The sequence below is a fragment of the Hemiscyllium ocellatum genome, chromosome 1, assembly GCF_020745735.1.
Source record: "Hemiscyllium ocellatum isolate sHemOce1 chromosome 1, sHemOce1.pat.X.cur, whole genome shotgun sequence".
NCBI lineage: Eukaryota > Metazoa > Chordata > Chondrichthyes > Orectolobiformes > Hemiscylliidae > Hemiscyllium > Hemiscyllium ocellatum.
Genome location: NC_083401.1, coordinates 136,859,020 through 136,879,006, shown reverse-complemented (window position 1 = coordinate 136,879,006; position 19,987 = coordinate 136,859,020). Strand labels below are relative to the sequence as shown.

General features: G+C 40.7%; 1 protein-coding gene across 1 annotated transcript in view; it reads right to left on the bottom strand.

Moving 5' to 3' along the window:
* LOC132820291 (TNFAIP3-interacting protein 1-like) overlaps window positions 1-19,987 on the bottom strand; it is a 63,084-nt gene that overhangs the window by 32,623 nt on the left and 10,474 nt on the right. The window contains exon 2 of the mRNA XM_060832318.1: window positions 8,130-8,268. Coding sequence (XP_060688301.1) covers window positions 8,130-8,252 — 123 coding nt within the window. The 5' untranslated portion in view covers window positions 8,253-8,268. The remainder of the gene's footprint in view (window positions 1-8,129; window positions 8,269-19,987) is intronic.

Below are 19,987 nucleotides of genomic sequence, written 5' to 3'. Positions count from 1 at the left end.
GAAAAGACGCATTATCTACGCCTGTCATGATTTTTTATAAACCATAATAAGGTCATCCCTCAACCTCCCATGCTCTAGTGAAAAAAGTCCCAGCTTTTCCAGTCTATTTTTATATCTCAATCCCTCCATTCCCAGCAACATCCTGGTAAATATTTTCTGAATCCTCCCAAGTTTAATAATATCCTTCCCATAACAGGGCAGCCAGAACTGCACGTAGTATTCCAGAAGAGGCCTCACCAGCATCCTGTTGTGCCAACACCTGTATTCAAAGATCCGTGCAGTGAAGGTAAGTGGACTAAGTGCCTTCTTAACCACCCTGTCTACCTGTGACACAGATTTCAAAGAATTGTTTACCTGAACCCCGAGGTGTCTCTGTTCTACAACATACCCAGAACCCTATTATTAACTGTGTAAGTCCAGTACTTGTTTGTTTTAGCAAAACACAACACCTGACGTTTATCCAAATTATAACTCCATCGGTCACTCCACAATCCATTGACCCAATGGATCAAGATCTCTTTGTTTTAGGTTGTTTTTGGGAGGGGGTAGGATAAGGAGGAATTTGAGGCATGTGCCAATCTCTATTAATGTTACCCTTACGTACTGTCTGACTCAACAACCTGAACAAGTATTCCACAAGTGAAAAGTTGTTTAATTGGATTACTTTTAAGTTAAATTAATTAATCAAATCTGGAATTAAAAAAACTAGCATCAGTAATGATAATCATAAAGTTATCTGATCGTCATTAAGTCTATCAGGTTCACTCATCTGCCTTATCATTAGACTACTTACAGTGTGGAAACAGGCCCATCAGCCCAACAAGTCCACACCAACTCTCCAAAGAGAAACCCACCCAGACCCATTCCCCTACACCTAACACTATGGGCAATTTAGTGTGGCCAATTCACCTAACCTGCACATTTTTTGGACTGTGGGAGGAAACCCACGCAAACTCCACACAGACAGTTGCCTGAGGCAGGAATTGAACCCAGGTCTCTGGCACTTTGAGACAGCAGTGCTAACCATCGTGCCGCCCTAATTGCTGGGGATTCCATATCCCCAGCAATATGGATGATTGTTAACTTCCCTTCAACATGGCCTCATGTATTATTTACCTTCATCGAAACTGCAATGAAAAATGTGAATATGAAAATAATTGGATTGATTATGACAGCATCAACTTAGACATGGAATGTGGACAGGACGTACCTTGTCCAGTCAACACTGTGAATTCCTCTTTGCAAACACATACTGGTATACAAATGGGGAAATGTTTCACCCAGGGAGAAAGTGAGGACTGCAGATGCTGGAGATCAGAGTTAAAAGAGCAGTGCTGGAAAAGCACAGCATCTGAGGAGCAGGAGAATTGATGTTTAGAGCATAAGCTCTTCATCAGGAATGAGGCTTGTGGGCCAAGGGGCTGAGAGATAAATAAGAGGGGGGTGAGGATGTGGGGGAAATAGCTGGGAATGTAATAGGTAGGTGAAGGTGGGGAGAAGGTGATAGGTCGGAGAGGAGGGTGGAGTGGATAGGTGGGGAGGAAGATGGACAGGTAGAAACACAGCCTGATATAGCCATGCTCGGGGCAGAAACAGAAATCACAGGCCACGGTGCTATTTCTGGCCCTCAATCTCACCCGAGGTTAACGACCTAAGCACAGCTGGTCCCTTAGCAGAGCTGTAGGCCGTGATGCAATACCTGTCCTGAGCCCATATCAAGACATCGCTTTCAGTGAACAATCCCACACACCTCCAAACCTATCCCAATGGTCGGGTGTTCCAGTAGAGGTGGTGACACAATGCTATACAGTCAAGAAAGAGTTGTTCCGGAAGTCCTTAACATTAATTCTGAACCCCCCTGTGGCAAAAGCTCAAAAATGGGGAAAGAAGCCTGCTATGGATTACCAATGCTAATCCTCCTCCAACTGATGAATCACTTCTCTTTCATCCTTTTGAACATCCTTTTGAAGAAAAGGGTGGCAAGGACAGAGAATGCACTGTGAGTGGGAGTCTTCAGTTCCCAATCAACAAGAATACTTGGTATCACCACTACTAACCCAGCTCGCTAAGCCTGGCAGGGCATAACTCCACACAAGTCTGCCACAGGTGCTGAGAGAACCAAAAAAAGGTAAAAGAATTAATGGCCACATCTTCACCAAGCTATTAAGTGTAGATGCATCTGTTCCTGATGGTTTTGGTGTTATGGCCACTGCACAGTTCTCATGGCGATGTCGTCTTGCCATCATATTGAGGCTACTCTCCACTGAATGGTGTGACATTCCCAACATGTTAAATAGGATAGATCCAGAACAGACCCACTTGCTCCAAAATGGCCAGCTGTGAGGCATGGCTATGAATCTGCAACATCACAGCCCAACATATCCCCCATTCTACCATTACCATTAAGCATAAAGATGCATCAAGTATGGTTTAATGAAGTGTGCAGGAGGGCTTGCCCCAAGCAGTAGCAGGCATACCTGAAATTGGAGTATCAGCCTGGTGAAGCTATAACGCAGACCACTTGTAAATCAAATAAGAAATACCTTGCATCAGGTATATGACACTTTGCTCCTTTACTATAAATTCTGTGTCCTATGATCTTGCCCCGTTAGCTACCTGATGAAGGAGCAGTGCTCTGAAAGCTTGTACTTCCAAATAAACATGTTGGATTATAAACTGGTGTTGTGTGATTTTAAACAAGGAATGCAACATGCTATAATCAGAGCTAACCAATTCCACAATCTGGAGGTCAGATTAAAACCCTGTGGTTCTGCCACATCTAGTTATTATGATTTGTCGACAATCAAACAACCAGTGGGAGGAGGACATTTTGTGAATCTCCCCATTCTCAGTGATGGGAGAGCCCCACATCACAGTTCAAAAGATATGGCTAACATGTTTGCAATCATCTTCTGCCAGTTCAATTTCCTTTACAGTATTGATGGTGCTGAGCAGAGCAAAACCTACGGTCTCTGGCACATGCTGATAGTTCTTGAGCACGTCATAGTGATACTATCTTCTGCATTATCCAGTACAGCTACGAGGCTGGCATCTAACCAGCTAAATGTGAAATTGCCCAAGTAGGTTTAGTCCCCAAAAACTAGGTCAATTCAATCCAACCAATTACCACCCCTGCAGGTGATGGATGATGTTGTCAACAGTGCAGTTACTTACTAATAATTTGCTCGGTTTGAGTTCCACCAGCATTCAGAGCACAACAGCCTTGATTCAAGTGAAGATGGACAAAAGGAGCTGAATTTCAGAGGCAATATGAAAGTGACTGCCCTTGATATCAAGACAGCATTTGAGCAAATACAACAGCGAATAAACCCAATAGTTCAGCTGACCCTTTCCTTACTGTAAAGTGTTGTTGCTTCAGACATCTTTCTGTTTTCACAAATTGAGGCTAAGCTCTGTGAGTATTAAATATGAACATTTGTTTTCATCACATCTGCTGTTAGTATGAATTGTACAGTGTCTGATCTGACAGAGCACCTTACCAATTACTTGAAATGACAGGAAATGTATATGGTTATATTTTACACAGCTATGGAAAGACAAATTCCTCTAGTACAGGCTGCTTGCAGATTATCCTGGAGCAGACTGGCACAGCTTCACTAGAAAACTGAACACAATAAGGCTTAAAATGAAAGCAAGGTGCTTAGGATGCTGGAATCGGAAATCAAAGCAGAAAGCACTTGAGTAATTCAGCAGTTCTGCCATCTTTTTATGGAGTGAGAAACAGAGCCAGTGTTTTGAGTCCAATGTGACTCTTTGGATCTGAGTTTCTCCCACATTTTTGTTTATGTGAAACAATAAGTCTTTGATCTGCCCAGATAGGAATTCTGTGGTCAAACCCAGACCTGGGAAGTGATGGGTCCAAATCTTAGAGAGGGATTTGACGCCAAAACAACAAGATAATTAGTTGGTTTGGAATTCATTAAACTCTCGGACTAAGTTTTCCCGCTTCCATGATTTCTCGAGGAGGCTGTGATAGATCCCACATGCTTGATCTGTCCAACGAAGGAACTCTGGCTAAAGGGATTGTAGTAGAAGTCAGAATAGTTGGACTGGACAGGGCTTCTTATAGCTGCAGACACCCAAGAAATGGAGAAGGGGCCAGAAAAGGCTGCTCTCTTTGTCCATCACTCAGACCTGGCAGTTCTACTATGGAATCTAAGGGACTACAGCAATGTGTGATTTTTCCAGAGTGGGAAGAAAGAGGACAGTGTCTCATACCAAACAAAAACTGAACTTGCTGGAGTAACTGAATAGGTCTGGTAATATCTGCAGAGAGAAAGCAGAGTTAATGTTATGAGTCCAGTGATCCCGGTGAGAATGATAAATCTCCTTGCCAAAAGGAATTAATGAACCAGATAGGTATTCAGCATAATTAATAATGGTCACATAGTCACCACTGGACTACCTTTCTAGTTCAGATTTTTTTTTAAAAAAGTTCAAATTTCCCCATCTACCATAGTGGGATTCAAACCAACATTGTAAATCTGAGGTTCTGGATTACTTGCCCAGTCACATTACTGGTACACCATGCCCTCCCCTCAAAGGGAGACATGACATTTGTCACAACAATAATCTGCAGTGAATGCCTCCCTCAGCCTTCTGGAGCACCAGTCCCCTCCAGAGAAATGATCCTCTGTGAATCTGGTTGCTAGGGTCATGCCTCCTTGGAGCTCAATCTCTGTGTCTATCTGCATGGATGAGTTAGACTGAAGGATCTATTTCCATGTTGTGTGACTCTCTGACTCTGTGCTCTATCCTGTGGAGCAGTACATGCCTGAGGAAAAGGCAGCTGGTAATGGTTTTGCTCCAATGGGTCCTTCTGGGAATGCTTCTATCGGTGCTGCTGCTTCATTTGCTCCTTAGACAGGTTAGAGCTGCCCCTGTATCATAGCTGACAGCAGGAAAGTGTGGTGGAATGTGATGAAGTGCAATACAGTAATTCCCAAGAAAGTGGCAGTCACCTGTCAGACGCAGAAGGCAAACTCTGAAAAGCAGCCTCTCACTTGGCCACGCCTGCGGCTGTTCAGTTTCACTGATCAGTGCCTTCTCAGTCTGTCAGTTTCACTGATGAAATATTACTACCAACCTCTGTGGACTGGCCTTGGTGAGGTGCTGACAGCTCAAGACGTTTGCCTGCTGCCTGTTTAATGCAGAATCCTTGGTTAAAGCAAAACTTAACTGCCTGTTAGAAAATGGAAATCTTTTAACCAACATCTGCAAGAATAACTCCATGTTAAAGCCAGAGAAAGAAAGCATGATATTTACATCCAATTTCTCCTTTTATGTATGTAACTGTCCACCTACTCAAACCCACTTCCCCTTGGTCCAGAAAAAATATGCCCCATACTTGAGGATTTGTAATAATTGCAATTTTGGTGACAACTTATGGATTTGTCTTGTATATTCTTGTTTTGTTATTTAACTGCAGAAGCAAGCAACAATTTTGAAGGCAGGTTTTGTGGAAAATAACTCATTATCCATGTATATGTCACCTTTCACAACAACAGAAACTAATAGGGAGAGAAAGGTGTTAAAAGAAATTGATGCTTCATCATAAATATCACTCAGTCAATTTTTCCAATAGAAGCATATCTTTAGGTTAGATTAGGTTCTTTACAGTGTGGAAACAGGCCCTTCGGCCCAACCAGTCCACACCAACTCTCCAAAGATTAACCAACCCAGACCCATTTCCCTCTGACTAATGCACCTGACACTATGGGTAATTTAGCATGGCCAATTCACCTGACCTGCACATCTTTAGACTGTGGGAGGAAACCCACGCAGATACGGGGAGAATGTGCAAACTCCACACAGGCAGTCGCCTGCAGCTGGAATCGAACCTGGGACCCTGGTGCGTGAGGCAGCAGTACTACTAACACTGAGCCACCATTTAAGGATCCAACCTTAGGAGGCCAGACCAGTGGATGAGCCATGCAACAACTTTATATGGGGTTGGAAAGTATTGGGAATACAGCACGAAGCATTTGACATTTATTTGTTGATGGATCTTAGTTAGCATCTTACAAAGACCAACAGTCTGATTTCGCTTTGTCTTATCTTTCTCCCTGATTTTCCTTCTTCCTTTATGTTATCAGTTGCCTATTCCCTAAATTTTGGATTTGTCCCTCTAAACCGCCTCGCTTCTATTCCCTTCTTTCCAGGGATCTTTAAAAAAACATCTGCCTCCTTGAGTAGTGTCTCTTTATGCTGTTTGCTATCAAATGTTGCTGGACAATGCTCCAGTGAAGTGCTTTGGCATGTTTAATATTGAAATCTCTGTATGAAGGCAACTTATTATTGTTGTGAAACAGAGTGGAATCTACCCAGGACCAACTCCTTCTCCTTAGCAGCAGAACCTTTCAAACAAAAGGCTTTTTGAATGTTATTCATGCACAACCCTCCTAGCAAAAGTTTCTAATGCTCAATCAAGAACATAAAATGCAAAAGAATAATATGAGCTTATGTGAAATCCGTATTAAAATAGAGACCAATTTCCCACTGGATCACAAGATTGCTGATTGACAGTGCGACAATGGCTATCAGCTGATCTGATCCATGGAAAGACAGGCCATGAGAATAACAATTAACATAAACTTTAGCCAGAATCTTAACTTGGTTTAATGTTTATAGTAACATTGAAAGCTTGGAAACATTAATTCAACAATTACTCATTGTTCTTTGCAACTGATTTTACAGGATGATTGGCTCTCCTCTTTAGTTTAATGTGTATGTTTTCTTAAGAGAAAGTGAGGATTGCAGATGCTGGAGATCAGAGCTGAAAAATGTGTTGCTGGAAAAGCGCAGCAGGTCAGGCAGCATCCAAGGAGCAGGAGAATCGACGTTTCGGGCATAAGCCCTTCTTCAAAGGCATGAATATCAAACAGCTTTTATCAATTGTAGCCCATTTCATTCAAGAGAAAAAGAATTACCTGCATACTTTATCTATAAATATTGCTCCAGAGAAGTTTTAAATTGGGACCTAAGGTAAAGTGAATACAAAACTATCAGAATGTATTCTACTTTTTGTGTATTAATGATATTTCCTGCAGCTGGAGAAAGGGGCTGTGACCCAGAAGGTTTGTCATGCAATAGTATTTCCGAAAGTAGCTCTGAAAATGTACAGCAGTATCATATAATGGGCTGCATGATGTGGTCTGCAGTGAAAAATCTGCAAGAATCCAGTGAGAAATCCGATGGAGCCAACATTCCAGGTGTTGACGTGAGATTATTGCTAGGCAGTGGCAAGCTACTTAGCAACTGGTATTCTTGTTCCTTAATAGCCTCATTAACACCGAATATGGCTTCAATAATTTGTAGCATCCTATCCCTACCATCCGCTGTTACAGTGACAATTCCAGCTATGAAAGGCAGAGCAGATACCTGCTGACTGCAGCTTGCTAGCTGGCTCCTCCAGTGGTCCCATCTTGGACACCCGGTAACAACATCTAGGGCACACTCCATGGCTCAAGATATACATGTCCCTCATCTCTGAACACCAGCCTCTTAGAACTCTCGTAGCACCTCTCTTGTCCATTTGCATGATTCCTCTGCACTTTATATCCACACTTCAAGGTGTGCTGACAATTAGCATTACAAAGCTGCTGTCAGAATACTTGCACACAGGGACAAGCACCAAGCTCACAGAGTAGACCAGGGTGCATTTTGGATTGCTCATTTGCTGGTCTAGTAAGCATTGCCTGTGTTGAGCATTATTTGTAAATTGTTTCCTGAGTGCAGATGACATTGTTTATCAAGCTGCTGACGATATCTGACTGCATTTTCTCATTCCAGCTGACTGAAGGTGATATTCAGTTGAATTGTTGACAGAAAGCTGAAAAATATATCAATTATATAACTTACCAAAGCCACAGTATTTTCAAATACTGTCTTTCAGTAGATTTCAAAAGACCATATGACAGGAACAATTTTCTCACATCATCTATTTCCTGTACAACAGGGGCTGTGATATAAAAGGAAATGTGTGCTGTGTGCATTCAGAGATTTCTTACAAGCAGGAAGTTCTGACTGGGGTTTGATTCAGTTGTTTCCTAGAGGGTGTTCTCCATTTCAGCTTCCTGGTGATGATGCTAAAGTGAACAACCACTCACCTTCTGCATGTCAGGGCTGTCTACATTCTTGTTAATCCACTGATGCTTGGGGACAATTTCAAATTTCTGTTCGATGTTTCCGTTTTTCTCATTCCCACTCCAACTTTGTGACTCAGTACTCATGTCGATAGTTGTGTACCTGTTAATACAGATGTGACAGAAAAACCATGGGATCCTTGTCACTGTTGCTCAATTCAGTCTATACAGAGTCATAGAGATGTACAGCACGGAAACAGACTCTTCAGTCCAACCTGGCCATGCCGACCAGATATCCCAATCCAATCTAATCCCACCTGCCAGCACCCAGCCCATATCCCTCCAAACCCTTCCTATTCATGTCTTTCCTACAATTACATCGTTGACTCTCTTCAGGTTTCTACCACACTTGCAGTGATGAGACTGCCTTAAATTAATTCACCATTACAATTTTGACTATGATGCATTATCCCTCTCTCAATCAGTCAGTATTCCTTTCGCTGATGCATTCACCTCTGCTGTCCCTCCTTTGTGTTCCATTGCACAATGTCACTCTTTCATGACTCCACATCCCTCAGGCCCAATGCAATCCACATATCTTCTGCAATGGCTTTTCCTCACCTACCTAAGGTCATAAGAAATAAGAGACATGAATGGGAGAGGCAGCCCATTGAACCTGCTTCACGATTCTTAAGATCCTAGCTGATTTGATTGTGACATTAACTCCACATGCCTGCCTACTCAGTAACCCTCGACTCCATTGTAGATCACAAATCTATCTCAACTGAGCTTTGAATAGATTCACGTATCTGCGGCTCTCTGTGGAACAGAATTCAAAATGGCACCCTGAAAGAAGAAATTCATCCCCATCCATATCATAAATGGGAGACCTCTTTATTCTTAAATTGCACCCCCTTATTCTAGATTGTAGAAACTGTTTCTCTCAGAGGGTTGTGAATCTGTGGAATTCACCATCCCAGAGGGCAGTGGCAGCAGAATCAGTCAAGAAAGAAATAGATATGTTTCTGATGAAAAACGGGATAAAGGGCTATGGGGAGCAGGCAGGAAAGTAGAGTTGAGACCAGGATAAGATCAGCCATGTTCATGTTAAATGGCGGAGTGGACTCGAAGGACTGGATTGCCTACTCCCGCTCCTAATTCCTATGTTCCTATTCCCCTCTGAAAGAAAGCATTATCCCATCACCTACCCTGTCAGACCTCTCAGAATCTTATATCTTTGAATAAAACCATCTCTTCTTGTTTGAAAACCAAAAGGTAAAGTTCAATGCTGATCAACCTTTCTCACAAGATAGCCCCTTCATCCTGGAATCAGCCATGTGAATCTTCCCTGAACTTTTTGAGATACAAGTATATCACTCCTTTATATAAGGAGACCAAACTTTATCGAATATCTTCTGGAATTTCAAATGCACTACCCAACTTGCTACATTCTCTAAAGAGCTCTAATCCATTTTTCAGGTATGATTTTCCTTCATAAAATTCTGTTGGCTCTGCCTGACTACAATACGATGGCTACTACCCAGAATATCATTCCTGAAATCCACTGGATCTGCTTATTCATTTTTAGTAGTATTACTGTAAAAATAGAGGCAACATATGTCCTTTAGTAAGGGAAATCTCGATGTCTTTACCTAGTCTAACATACATGTGATTCCAGCCTCACAGACATGTGGTCAACTCTTATCTGCCTCTGGGTGATTAGGGGTGGGCAGAAAATGCTGGCTCAGCCAGTGATGCTCATATCCCACTAATATACTAAGATCAACCTCCACAAATGTCAAACTTTGCACCAATGATTAATTGGAGCTGAACACCAGCTAGTCCATCATCATGGCCACATACTCCCACACTCAAAATATTGTCTACTTCTATCTCAGCAAATCTTACAACCACTGGAATCCAGTCCAATTTGTTTAAGCTTGGCCACTGTAATGATCTCCTTGATCTCCCAAGTTGAATCCTACCTAACTCCTACATACATCCAGTGTTAGAATCTGAACTCTGTGCTTGTATTATCATTTCAGAACCTTTGGATGAAAATTAATGCATCCAGTTATGATTTTGGAGACCATGTCTCGCTCTCGCTGAATGTACTCTGAGTCCCTCATTGTTCTAGGCCTCTGGTAAATGCATTACTGGCCATAGCCACTGCACCTGGTAGGCACAATGCTGGTCAGTTTAGTGCTTCGTGGGCACTCAATCCCAATGGGCCTTCTACAATGCAGGTGGCGCCTTTTGGCTCTTTGCTATATTGGGCATGTTTGTTGTGAGAAAGGAACTGGAGCATTAAAATAATCTTAGATAGAGTATTGGTGAAGTCAAAGCTGAAGGATTTTGCACAGCCTTGAGCTGTTTATCTGAAGGAGAATACACTTTCACTTGAGTGAATGCAACAAATTCCAAGATTTTAAAGCCTTCTAAAGAATTACTGGGAGGTATGAAGGTTAGAAATTGACAGTCAAAACTTGGCACCTTCTCATTGCCATAAACTGTTTCCAAAGGTGAAAATCCCATTGATCAGAGCCAGGCAGCCAAGTACTGGGCCACTAATCCAAGTATGAGCATTTTGCTGGCTTGTCCCCTGCTGTATGGGGCTACCAGTGACGTTTAGGTGTCTCCCAATGGTTTCCTCTAGGGGGCATTTTAGAAGTTCAAAGGCTGGTGTAGGAGCACCCTATCAGCAGTGGGTGTCCCGGTGGCTCTGACACTGTTGTTGGAGGTTTTGCCTCTTGCTGAGGACTCGACCCATTAAGAAAATGTCTTCCCACTACTTTGAGGGCATTTCAATGTGAAGATACCGTCCACCTTCTTTCAGCCACATCTATGGCCACATCTATCAATGATGCTATTGTTGCTGCCAAGTTAATTGCCCACTGTTTGGACTAGCCACAATCAGAGAGGCAGGCCATCATCCTCAATGGCAGTAGAGGTGGTGGTCTCTTAACTGGCTATACCCATGTTCCAGATTCCCTAGCCAAGGGAAGCCACCTCTCAGTATCAACCCTATGAAGCTGCTCAGAACAGGATGTCATTCAATGAGGTCATATTGCATTTTTCTAACATTTAGAGAGACTTGGACAAACTCACTCAATCCTTCATTATGGGTTCATCTTCTCAACCCACGAATGGATATGAAAGGACGTTCCCCCTGCCTGGGGAATCTAAAACATGGCATCACTTTGTCAGAAAAAGCGGCCGGCGATTTAGGACCAAGATGATGAGGAATCTATTCATTCAAAGGGTGTGAATGTTTGGAATTTTCTACCACAGAAAGTTGTAGATGTTCTGTTATTGAGAGCATTAAAGATAGATTCAGCAGCTTTTTGAGTACTAAGATAATTCAGGGACATGGCAAAATGTACGATTGTGGCATTGGAGTAGGGAGTCTGTCATGATCTGTTTTTGAATATAGGTGAAAGCTCCAAAGCCACAGGGCATATTCCAGCTTCTGTTCCTTCACCTTCCATGTTCTTATGCTTGTGCTTCCAATTGTGATGATATGTTTAATGGATGACATCAGATTGAGGCACTCCCTTTACTGTACAGCACACTCTTTACACTGTTTGTATAGATAGATCATGAGGTTAGTTTACTGCTTTATTGGCAATGAATGCTGCCCATTGCAGAGTTGAAAACTCATTTGTCATTTTTACTTAACACCATAGCTGCCAGCTTGTCAAGAAATATTGGTCAGTTTCATTCAGGTTCAGAAAGTTTAATTTTGTTTTCAAATTGGCTCTACTGACACATAAGAGATGATATTGATTTTTATCAGTAATAATCTGAGGTGTAGATCAGGAGCTGCCTCCCACACATTCTCCAGGATCTGCTGCTGTCAGCTGTAGGTGATGATGTTTTTCAGAACTATGACTTATTTTGTTTGAGTCTCATTTCCTGCTACACTTCAATTGTCAGCCTTTAGCCTTTTTTTTGGAGACAATACCTGGCATTGAATCTGTGTTTTAAAATGATTAGGTAACTAAGTAAAAGTTAAGAGCGTCTCATATGGAGTTATCATCTCACCCACTTTTATTTCACACCAAATATTCAGTCTAAGTGCAATGGAATCTGCATATTGTAAGATTAAAAAGTCCCCTGATTCCCTGTCAATTATTGGTAGGAACATATTTTTTTCCAAATCGTAAGATGCCTTGGATTGTTTATTGTTGGGGTGATGAATACAGCCAGGTACATTCCAAACTGGGAGAAGCTAACCAATAGGAGCAAAAAAAGCAAACAACTCAAATTTGATCTGAACTTGCACACACTACTACCTAATGCTACCTTCTTAACATAAACCCTCAATTGGAAGGGATCAGTCTCTCCTATTCACACTTATCCAGTAAATTCATGAATTTGAACACCTCTTTCAAATCTCCAAGAAACCATCTTTCCAAGGAGAACACACCCGTCTTCTTCAATCTATCCTTATAAGTGAAGTTTCTCAGTTCTGAAACCATTCTTGTAAATCGCTTTTGTGATCTTTCCAAAGCATTTACAGTTTTCCTATAACATGGCACCACAACTGGACACAATAGCCTAGCTAAGGGCTAACAAGTGTTTTGTTCAAATTCAACATCATTTCTTGCTCTTCTTTCCTGATTAATTAAGTATTTCCTGTGACATCCCTTTTGTAACAAATAATCCAAAATAAAATAATTTACTTATTTCTTTGAAAAAAGATCTAAGGGAATGCAAGCATCATGTGATTGACCAGAGAGATCTTCCAGACAATGGCTGTAGGGACCAATATTGGAGTTTACACATTTCCTCTGAATGATGAATCTTCCTTCCTGTCTGTCACACTAGTCAAGTACTGTAAGAGTTTGAGGTTCAGAATTTTAAAAGCATTCTTGCATTAAAAGTTATGCATTTAAGCTAATTTGAAACACTTTTGTACTTGACAATTGGTATGTTTTTAGTCCTATAAAAGTAAATGTGGTTACATCTGAATTTCTCAGTGTTCATCTCTAAAATGTTGACTAACCACATCCAGAGTGGATGTTTGACATGTCTACTGTTATCTGCAATCCTACTCGTGTGTCAAAAACATTTCTATGCCTTGATCTTTGTAATTTTACAGTTCCACAGTCTTATCAACTAATGTGTTTACCGTTTTATCACATCTTAGTAGATCGAACATGTGATCAGCTGCATTAGCTCAGTTTTCTGCAAATATTGCAGGAAAAATTTGACCAGAAAATCCATCAGAAGTCTACACAGATCTTAGTGTACAGCGCAGTTGCCATCACCATGTCCACGTGCTGCAGTGAGTCCTGGATTGTGCGCCAATGACACAAACGAGCGCGAGAGAAAATTGCCAAGCGACATCTCCACTGTATCCTCCAGATTTATTCTGAGGACTGCCAAACAAATGCTTGTGTCCTTTATAAATGTTCAGACCAAACCACTGTAAAAATTAACCTGGGTGGATCGGAAGCTGCTCAGATGGCAGAAAAAGGCCTCTTCTGCCAAGTCCTTTTTTTTGCAACATTAAAATGGTCAGTCCTCCGGGAGGATAAAGAAAATGCCTCAAGACACTCTGAAGCTCTCCTCAAGAGGCAGAAGCAGCATTGATGTTCATGACTGGGAGGGGTTTGTTTCTAACTCCAAAATGGTGACAATTTATCCATCAAGCTGCACCATGTTTAAAGTCCAGACGCCTCAGCGATGAGGCCGAGTGACAGAAAGAAGTAAGACAAAGGAGCACCCTGTATCTGTCTCCCTTGTGGGACACCCTGCCCCGCGTGCTCAAAGATCCAGGGCTCGAGAGCCATCCTATTTAATCACAGAAGAAACGCACAATCCTGGGTAAGCCTCAGCCTTGCATTGACAGTCAGTGGATGATGGCAGGTCTCTCTATGTTAATGTGCATAATAACATGACAACAATAACGTGTGTGAAATAGATACTGACAGAAAACAATTAGGCACAGCCTTGAAGAAGTCAGATTCAGATCAGCATGTGAAGGAACCTCACACATACTCAAACCCCATAAAGTCGCCAGTAACAAGTGCACTGTACAGATTAGCCATATTGCTTCTGCTCACATTGTTTCAGACAGAGTTGGCTGTGTGCCCAAAGCCCAGCCCATTAAAATTAAAACAAGCAGCTTTTTGCACATTTGATTGATGTTCATTGTATCTTTTTTTTTGTCCTGAGGATTGAGGTAGGCTATAATGGTCGTAAATTTGGCAGCGATATAACGTGCACCACAAAGAAGATTGACTCAACACTGAGTCACTAGTAACTAGATAATCCCACACAATGTCTCTAGCAGACATCAGTCATAATTTTTTTTTCCTTTTGCAAAATGCATAAAAAACCATAACCACCAGAGCTTAGGATAGACAGATACTCTACTTGAATTCAGAACTTCTACTATCCTCTGAAGACTGTTTTAGAGGATGGTAATTAGTTTTAGGCCATGTTGATAAATTATCTTGCTTCAATAATTATGCAGGATAATGATTTGTGATAATTAGCACCATGCCATATTGTCTTTTAGTAACCGATACACTGTTAAATGCACTGTCTCACACTGAAGAGAGGTTAAGTCTCGCAATTCACCTTGTTACCAATGTTCTGACTCATCTGAAGTGTGTAAAGAGTTTTAGAAATACCGGAAAAACACTCAGAGTTGTGGTGCAAAGCAGGGATTATAGAATTATTTATCTACTATATGCCCCATCTGGTTTGCTTTCCCTCAGGCTTATAAGTAAGGCATACACAGTGCATGCTAGAGCCACTTTCACAACAGTGTTCTGAAGAAGGGTCAGTGGACTGAAATGTTAACTCAGATTTCTCTCAATGGATGCTGCTATACTTGTTGAGATTTTCCAATTTGTTTTTGTCACCTATGCACACATTTCTTCTTCTTTGCCACCATAAATATGAGTTTTGCTATGTTGAACGTACTTTTGCCAAGTTGCTCACAACCAGCATCAATTGTCAATTTGATTGGTAAAGAAGCAACTATCAGGGTGAAGAGATTTAAAATAGGCAGAGAGGAAAGAGCAGAGAAGAATATAAATACAGAGAAATGAAGCTAAACACTCACCCTTTCTGTCCCAGCTGAAACAAAAGACTGCACAATTTTCTCAGTATGCAAAGCTCTGTTTAACTTAAACAGGAAGCACTCAAATTTAAATATTACTAGCCTTTCTTCTGGGAAAATCCCTTTGAGATTCCTGGCCAACATTAAAACTCTCTCTTCACTGTGCACTATACAAACACTGGGTTGAAGTGCTTTAGCACTTTTGCTAAATTATTAAAATGATCACTCTGCCAGAATGGCACAACCAGTGTTGGGCTTTCAACCTCATTTACGTGGAACTGCTGAACTGTAGATGCCTGTTGCATGACCCAAAGCAGCTTGTCTGTACAGAGGGTTGCAATTTTGAATGGCTGCACAAAAAAAATTCACAGCACTACTTGAACAGAGATGGAAGTGATCAGAGTGAGAGGGTGAGTTGGAGGATGATCAAGGAAAGTGAAAGGAGAAGGGGAAGGGGACAATATGGGAATGACAATGGTTCTTTGGCAGTGCAGTGAAACTAGGAGGAATCCTTCCTAGTTCCACAATCACTAAGTTCTTATTTTTAAAACTTCATAACTCCTGATTTATCTACACAGGGACCACGTTTCTCTGAATGTATCAGCCTGAAAGAAAGTCTCTCTTCCCCACCTCCCCCACTTTTCAAAGGAGCCCTCAAACATGAAGTCCCTATTCATGTCCCTATTGATGTCACGAGGAATTAAGGGCTACGGAGAGAATGCTGGTAAGTGGAGTTGAAATGCCCATCAGCCATAATTGAATGGCGGAGTGGACTCGATGGGCCAAAGGGCCTTACTTCCACTCCTATGTCTTATGGTCTTATGGTCTTATTCAGGCCCGAGGATTGTTTCAGATCCAGCTAGGGAGCCTTTTCTCTGTCTGATACAATGTCACAATTCCGATGTGTGTTGAGCTTGAAGAGTCAGCAGATTGGATACTTAGGCCCCATTTTGAACCGAACAATGACAGCTACAGTGCCTTTGAATTTCTGAGCTATTTCTATCATAATATTTTCACAGAGTAACTGTAGGGTTTATGTTGCTTTGACTACTCTGATGTAGATTTGGTTATAACTTTGATGAGTTACTTGCAGTATGCCAACAATACATAGAAATTGCAAAACAGCAACAGGTCATTTCACACAACCCCTGTTTTGACATAGTTTCTGCCTTAACCATTAACTTGGATTTCTTCCCACATGACTACATGTAAAGGCTGCTCCAGGTTAATTCTCAATACAGCATTCTTCTGTCTCAACTTTTTCACAAATCTTTAGAAAATATGTTTTTTGATCAATTTGTCAAAAGTGGTCGTAACATAAATTTCACAACCTATCAGAACAGCTAAAGCACTGGACACATACTTGAATGGAACACAACTGCCAGCAAAAATACAGTATGCACAGAGTGAGGATTGAAATATATGAAAGAGATCTTTTTAGAGAATTTTAAAATCACCCAACACCAGAAATTGATTACAGTGAAATTATCATATACATACAAAACTTATTGATAACTAATTTATTCCTTCTATTTGAATAATGCTTATACTTAATAGCTTCCATTTATATGTGGGAGAAAAAAAATGGCATAAATATGTCGAGCAGTTGTCATATGACATTGGCAACAGTGATCATAACCAATAGCAACAGTTACATTATGCAAAGAAAAAAGCAAGCACATTTTGGAGAGATGAACAATAATCATTTACAGCAAAGTTGCAATGGTACACAGATCAGATTTGGGTATGCTTTCACAGTAGTTCCACTTTTGGTAAGATCAAACCAGTCAATCACAACATCCAGCAATTAAGTCAAACTGAATCCCAAGAATGGTTATGTTAAGAATATGGGCAAAATTTAAGTCTGTGGGAAACCTAGGAGATTGCTGGTTTGGAGTCAAGAATATACTCATGACATTTAGACGTCTTCAGTATACCTTTTCATACCTAAAGTTCAAAGGATCAGTATTTGGTGTAATGTATATTTTGGACAGTCAAGTGTCAACATCAAGCCTTTGAAAGAAGAAATGGAGAAATTCAGAAAACCTAGCACCACCAATTCAACCCCTGAGCATGTAGACCCCTGGAGTGAAAGAATACAGGAGCCAGTGCCACTGCAAAGAGTGATCAATTGAAATGGAAATTTTGTTTTAGAAGATATTAATAAGAAATGCACAATCTCTCTCCAGCAGAGTCAGTATCTATATCTCAACTATCTAACTTAGCATTTACCTGTGATAAGAGCTCACTGATTAGCTATTGTTTGGGAAAGAGAGAAATATCATGGCTTTCAGTTGATGGTAGAACGGGCGAAGGATAGGAAACTTCCCCACTAGTCGCCCTCATCAATATATAGAGATAAAACTCAAGACATGATTACACCTAGCAAATAAATCAATGAGGATGTTAATACTTTATTGATGAATGCTTCAGTAGGAATACATGGCTCAGAATGATTAAGTTCATTTAATCTGTAACAATGAAGGCAAACTGCCATTCTGGCAATGACTCAGAGCAAAGTACCTTGTAATTAAGGAAACAAAGTCTCTTTTGCCCGAGTTGTGAATCCAGTTTGCATATGTTGTGGTTTGCTCGGCCATTTCAAAGTCAACCACATTGCTTTGGAAATTGACATAATGGGTCAGACTAGATAGGAACAGTGGGTTTCCTTTCCCAAAAGCATTTTAATAAATTGGGTAGCTTTTTTACAAAAACCCCGTCAGCATTACTGCCACTAGTGTTTCATTCCGGTTTTTTTTAGTTCATTGAATTTAAACTCCCCAGCTGCTGTAGTGGAATTTGAACTGATGAATCCAGATGAATATATTGTGAACTAGATTATTAGTCCAGTAACATAACAACAATAGTACCACATCCAAGGTACTGAAGTCATAGAATCATACAGCGCAGAAACAGGCCCTTCGGCCCAATTTGTCCATACCTATCAACATTCCTAAACTGAACTGGTTCCATTTGCATACATTTGGCCCATATCTCTGTAAACCTTTCCTATCCATGTATCTGTCCAGATGTCTTTTAAATGTTATATTTGTACCCGTATCTACCACTTCCTCTGGCAGTTCGTTCCATATATCGCATCACCCTGTCTGTGAAAAAGTTGCCCTTAGATCTGTTTAACTCTCTCCCCTCTCAATCTAAACCTATGCCCTCTAGATTTGAACTCCCCTACTCCAGGGAAAAGGCTAATCACCTTATCTATGCCCCTCATAATTGTATAAACCTCTATAAGGTCAAAAAACATATTAAAATGTGTTGTGCGAAAGTGATGACTTAAATTTATCATTAATTAATTCTAAAGCCAATAATTCTTTTACAAGGTCATAAATAAATCATTATGCTAAAATGTCTCCAAAAAAGAATTGGTTAAAAAAACGTGAAGATTAATTATGCTTTTCATCAAAACAGATTTACTATTTCCTGCTTCCCTTCTTCATATGTGCTCACAAACACACAACCGTGTTCCCTATAATTTGCCTTTGATGTCTATGATTTGTGTTTTATTCTGCCCTGTACTGCTAAGATTGCTCTGCATCAACACATAAATCCAACTTAACAATCACACTTTTTGTGAGTGGCCTGCTTATCCCCTAAGTGGTAAATTCTGGATTTTTACACAGCCATGAACCAAATCAGCTTAGAGCAGTGGTCTCCGACATTTTGAAGCACAAGATCACTTTTTGGCTTTAAGCGCAAATCGGGATTTACTCCTAAAAAAAAATAGCCAGTTTATTTGTGGCTACACAAATCTGAAACCAATTATATACAATTATTCATTTTTATTCTCTCCTCACTAAGTTTCAGTGTGACACCTGTAACTGGACTTGGCAAGTGCCTTGATTCTGTGTTGTAATTTGAGACTGCTAGTTGTATACAGTCATCGGTGAGGCCAGTACTTGATCTCAAAAGCAAAGGACTGCTGGAGTGGATAGTTTACTCTTTTTATGGGCCCCAAAAAGCACTGTCCCTTGATCTGACTTTCAGCTTGATATAATTTTACACAGTAATTATCACTCCACTGCTTTGTGAATGAAATACCTGACAGAATTTGGTAGAGCCCTCAGCAATCTATACTTGAAGCAATGGATTTGAGACAAAATGATGATTTGTTCCATCACACAATCTCAATAAAACATAGAATTCTTAAGGGGCTTGACAGGGTAAATTCCGAGAAGATGTTTCCCCTTATGAGAGAGTCTAGGAGCAGATGGCATAATCTCATTATAACGTGATGTCAATTTAAGACTGAGATGAGAAGGATTTTTTTTCTCTTAGAGGGTTATGAGTCTTTGGAACTCCTCATCACAGAAACTTGTGTGGGCAGTCCATGTATAAAGCTGAGATCGATAGATTTTTGATCAGTAGGGTTACACGGAAATAGAATAGCCTTCGTAGAATCGTCTTTATTGTCACATGCATTTGAATGCATGCAGTGAAAAGTTTGTAATGTCACCTCTTGGTGCCATCTTAGGTACAGAGCACCTAGGTACAGATACTTCAAGTGTTGCAGGAAAGTGGATGTGAGAAGTGTCAGTTCAGCCATGATCCTACTGAATGGGCTGAATGGTCTTCTCCTGTTCCTATTTCTAATGGTCTTATCTCATTCCTAAATCGCTTGTTGAATTCCTGTTCTCGTTCCTCAGATGTGCACAGTAGTTTTTGGAATAGAATTTTTTTTTCTTCTTTCAATTTTTCTCACAATCTTTCCAATCTCCAGATGTATTACACCATTTTGTTTTAACTGGGAGGACTGCAGAATGCAGTTTCAGTTTAAATGCATTCCAAG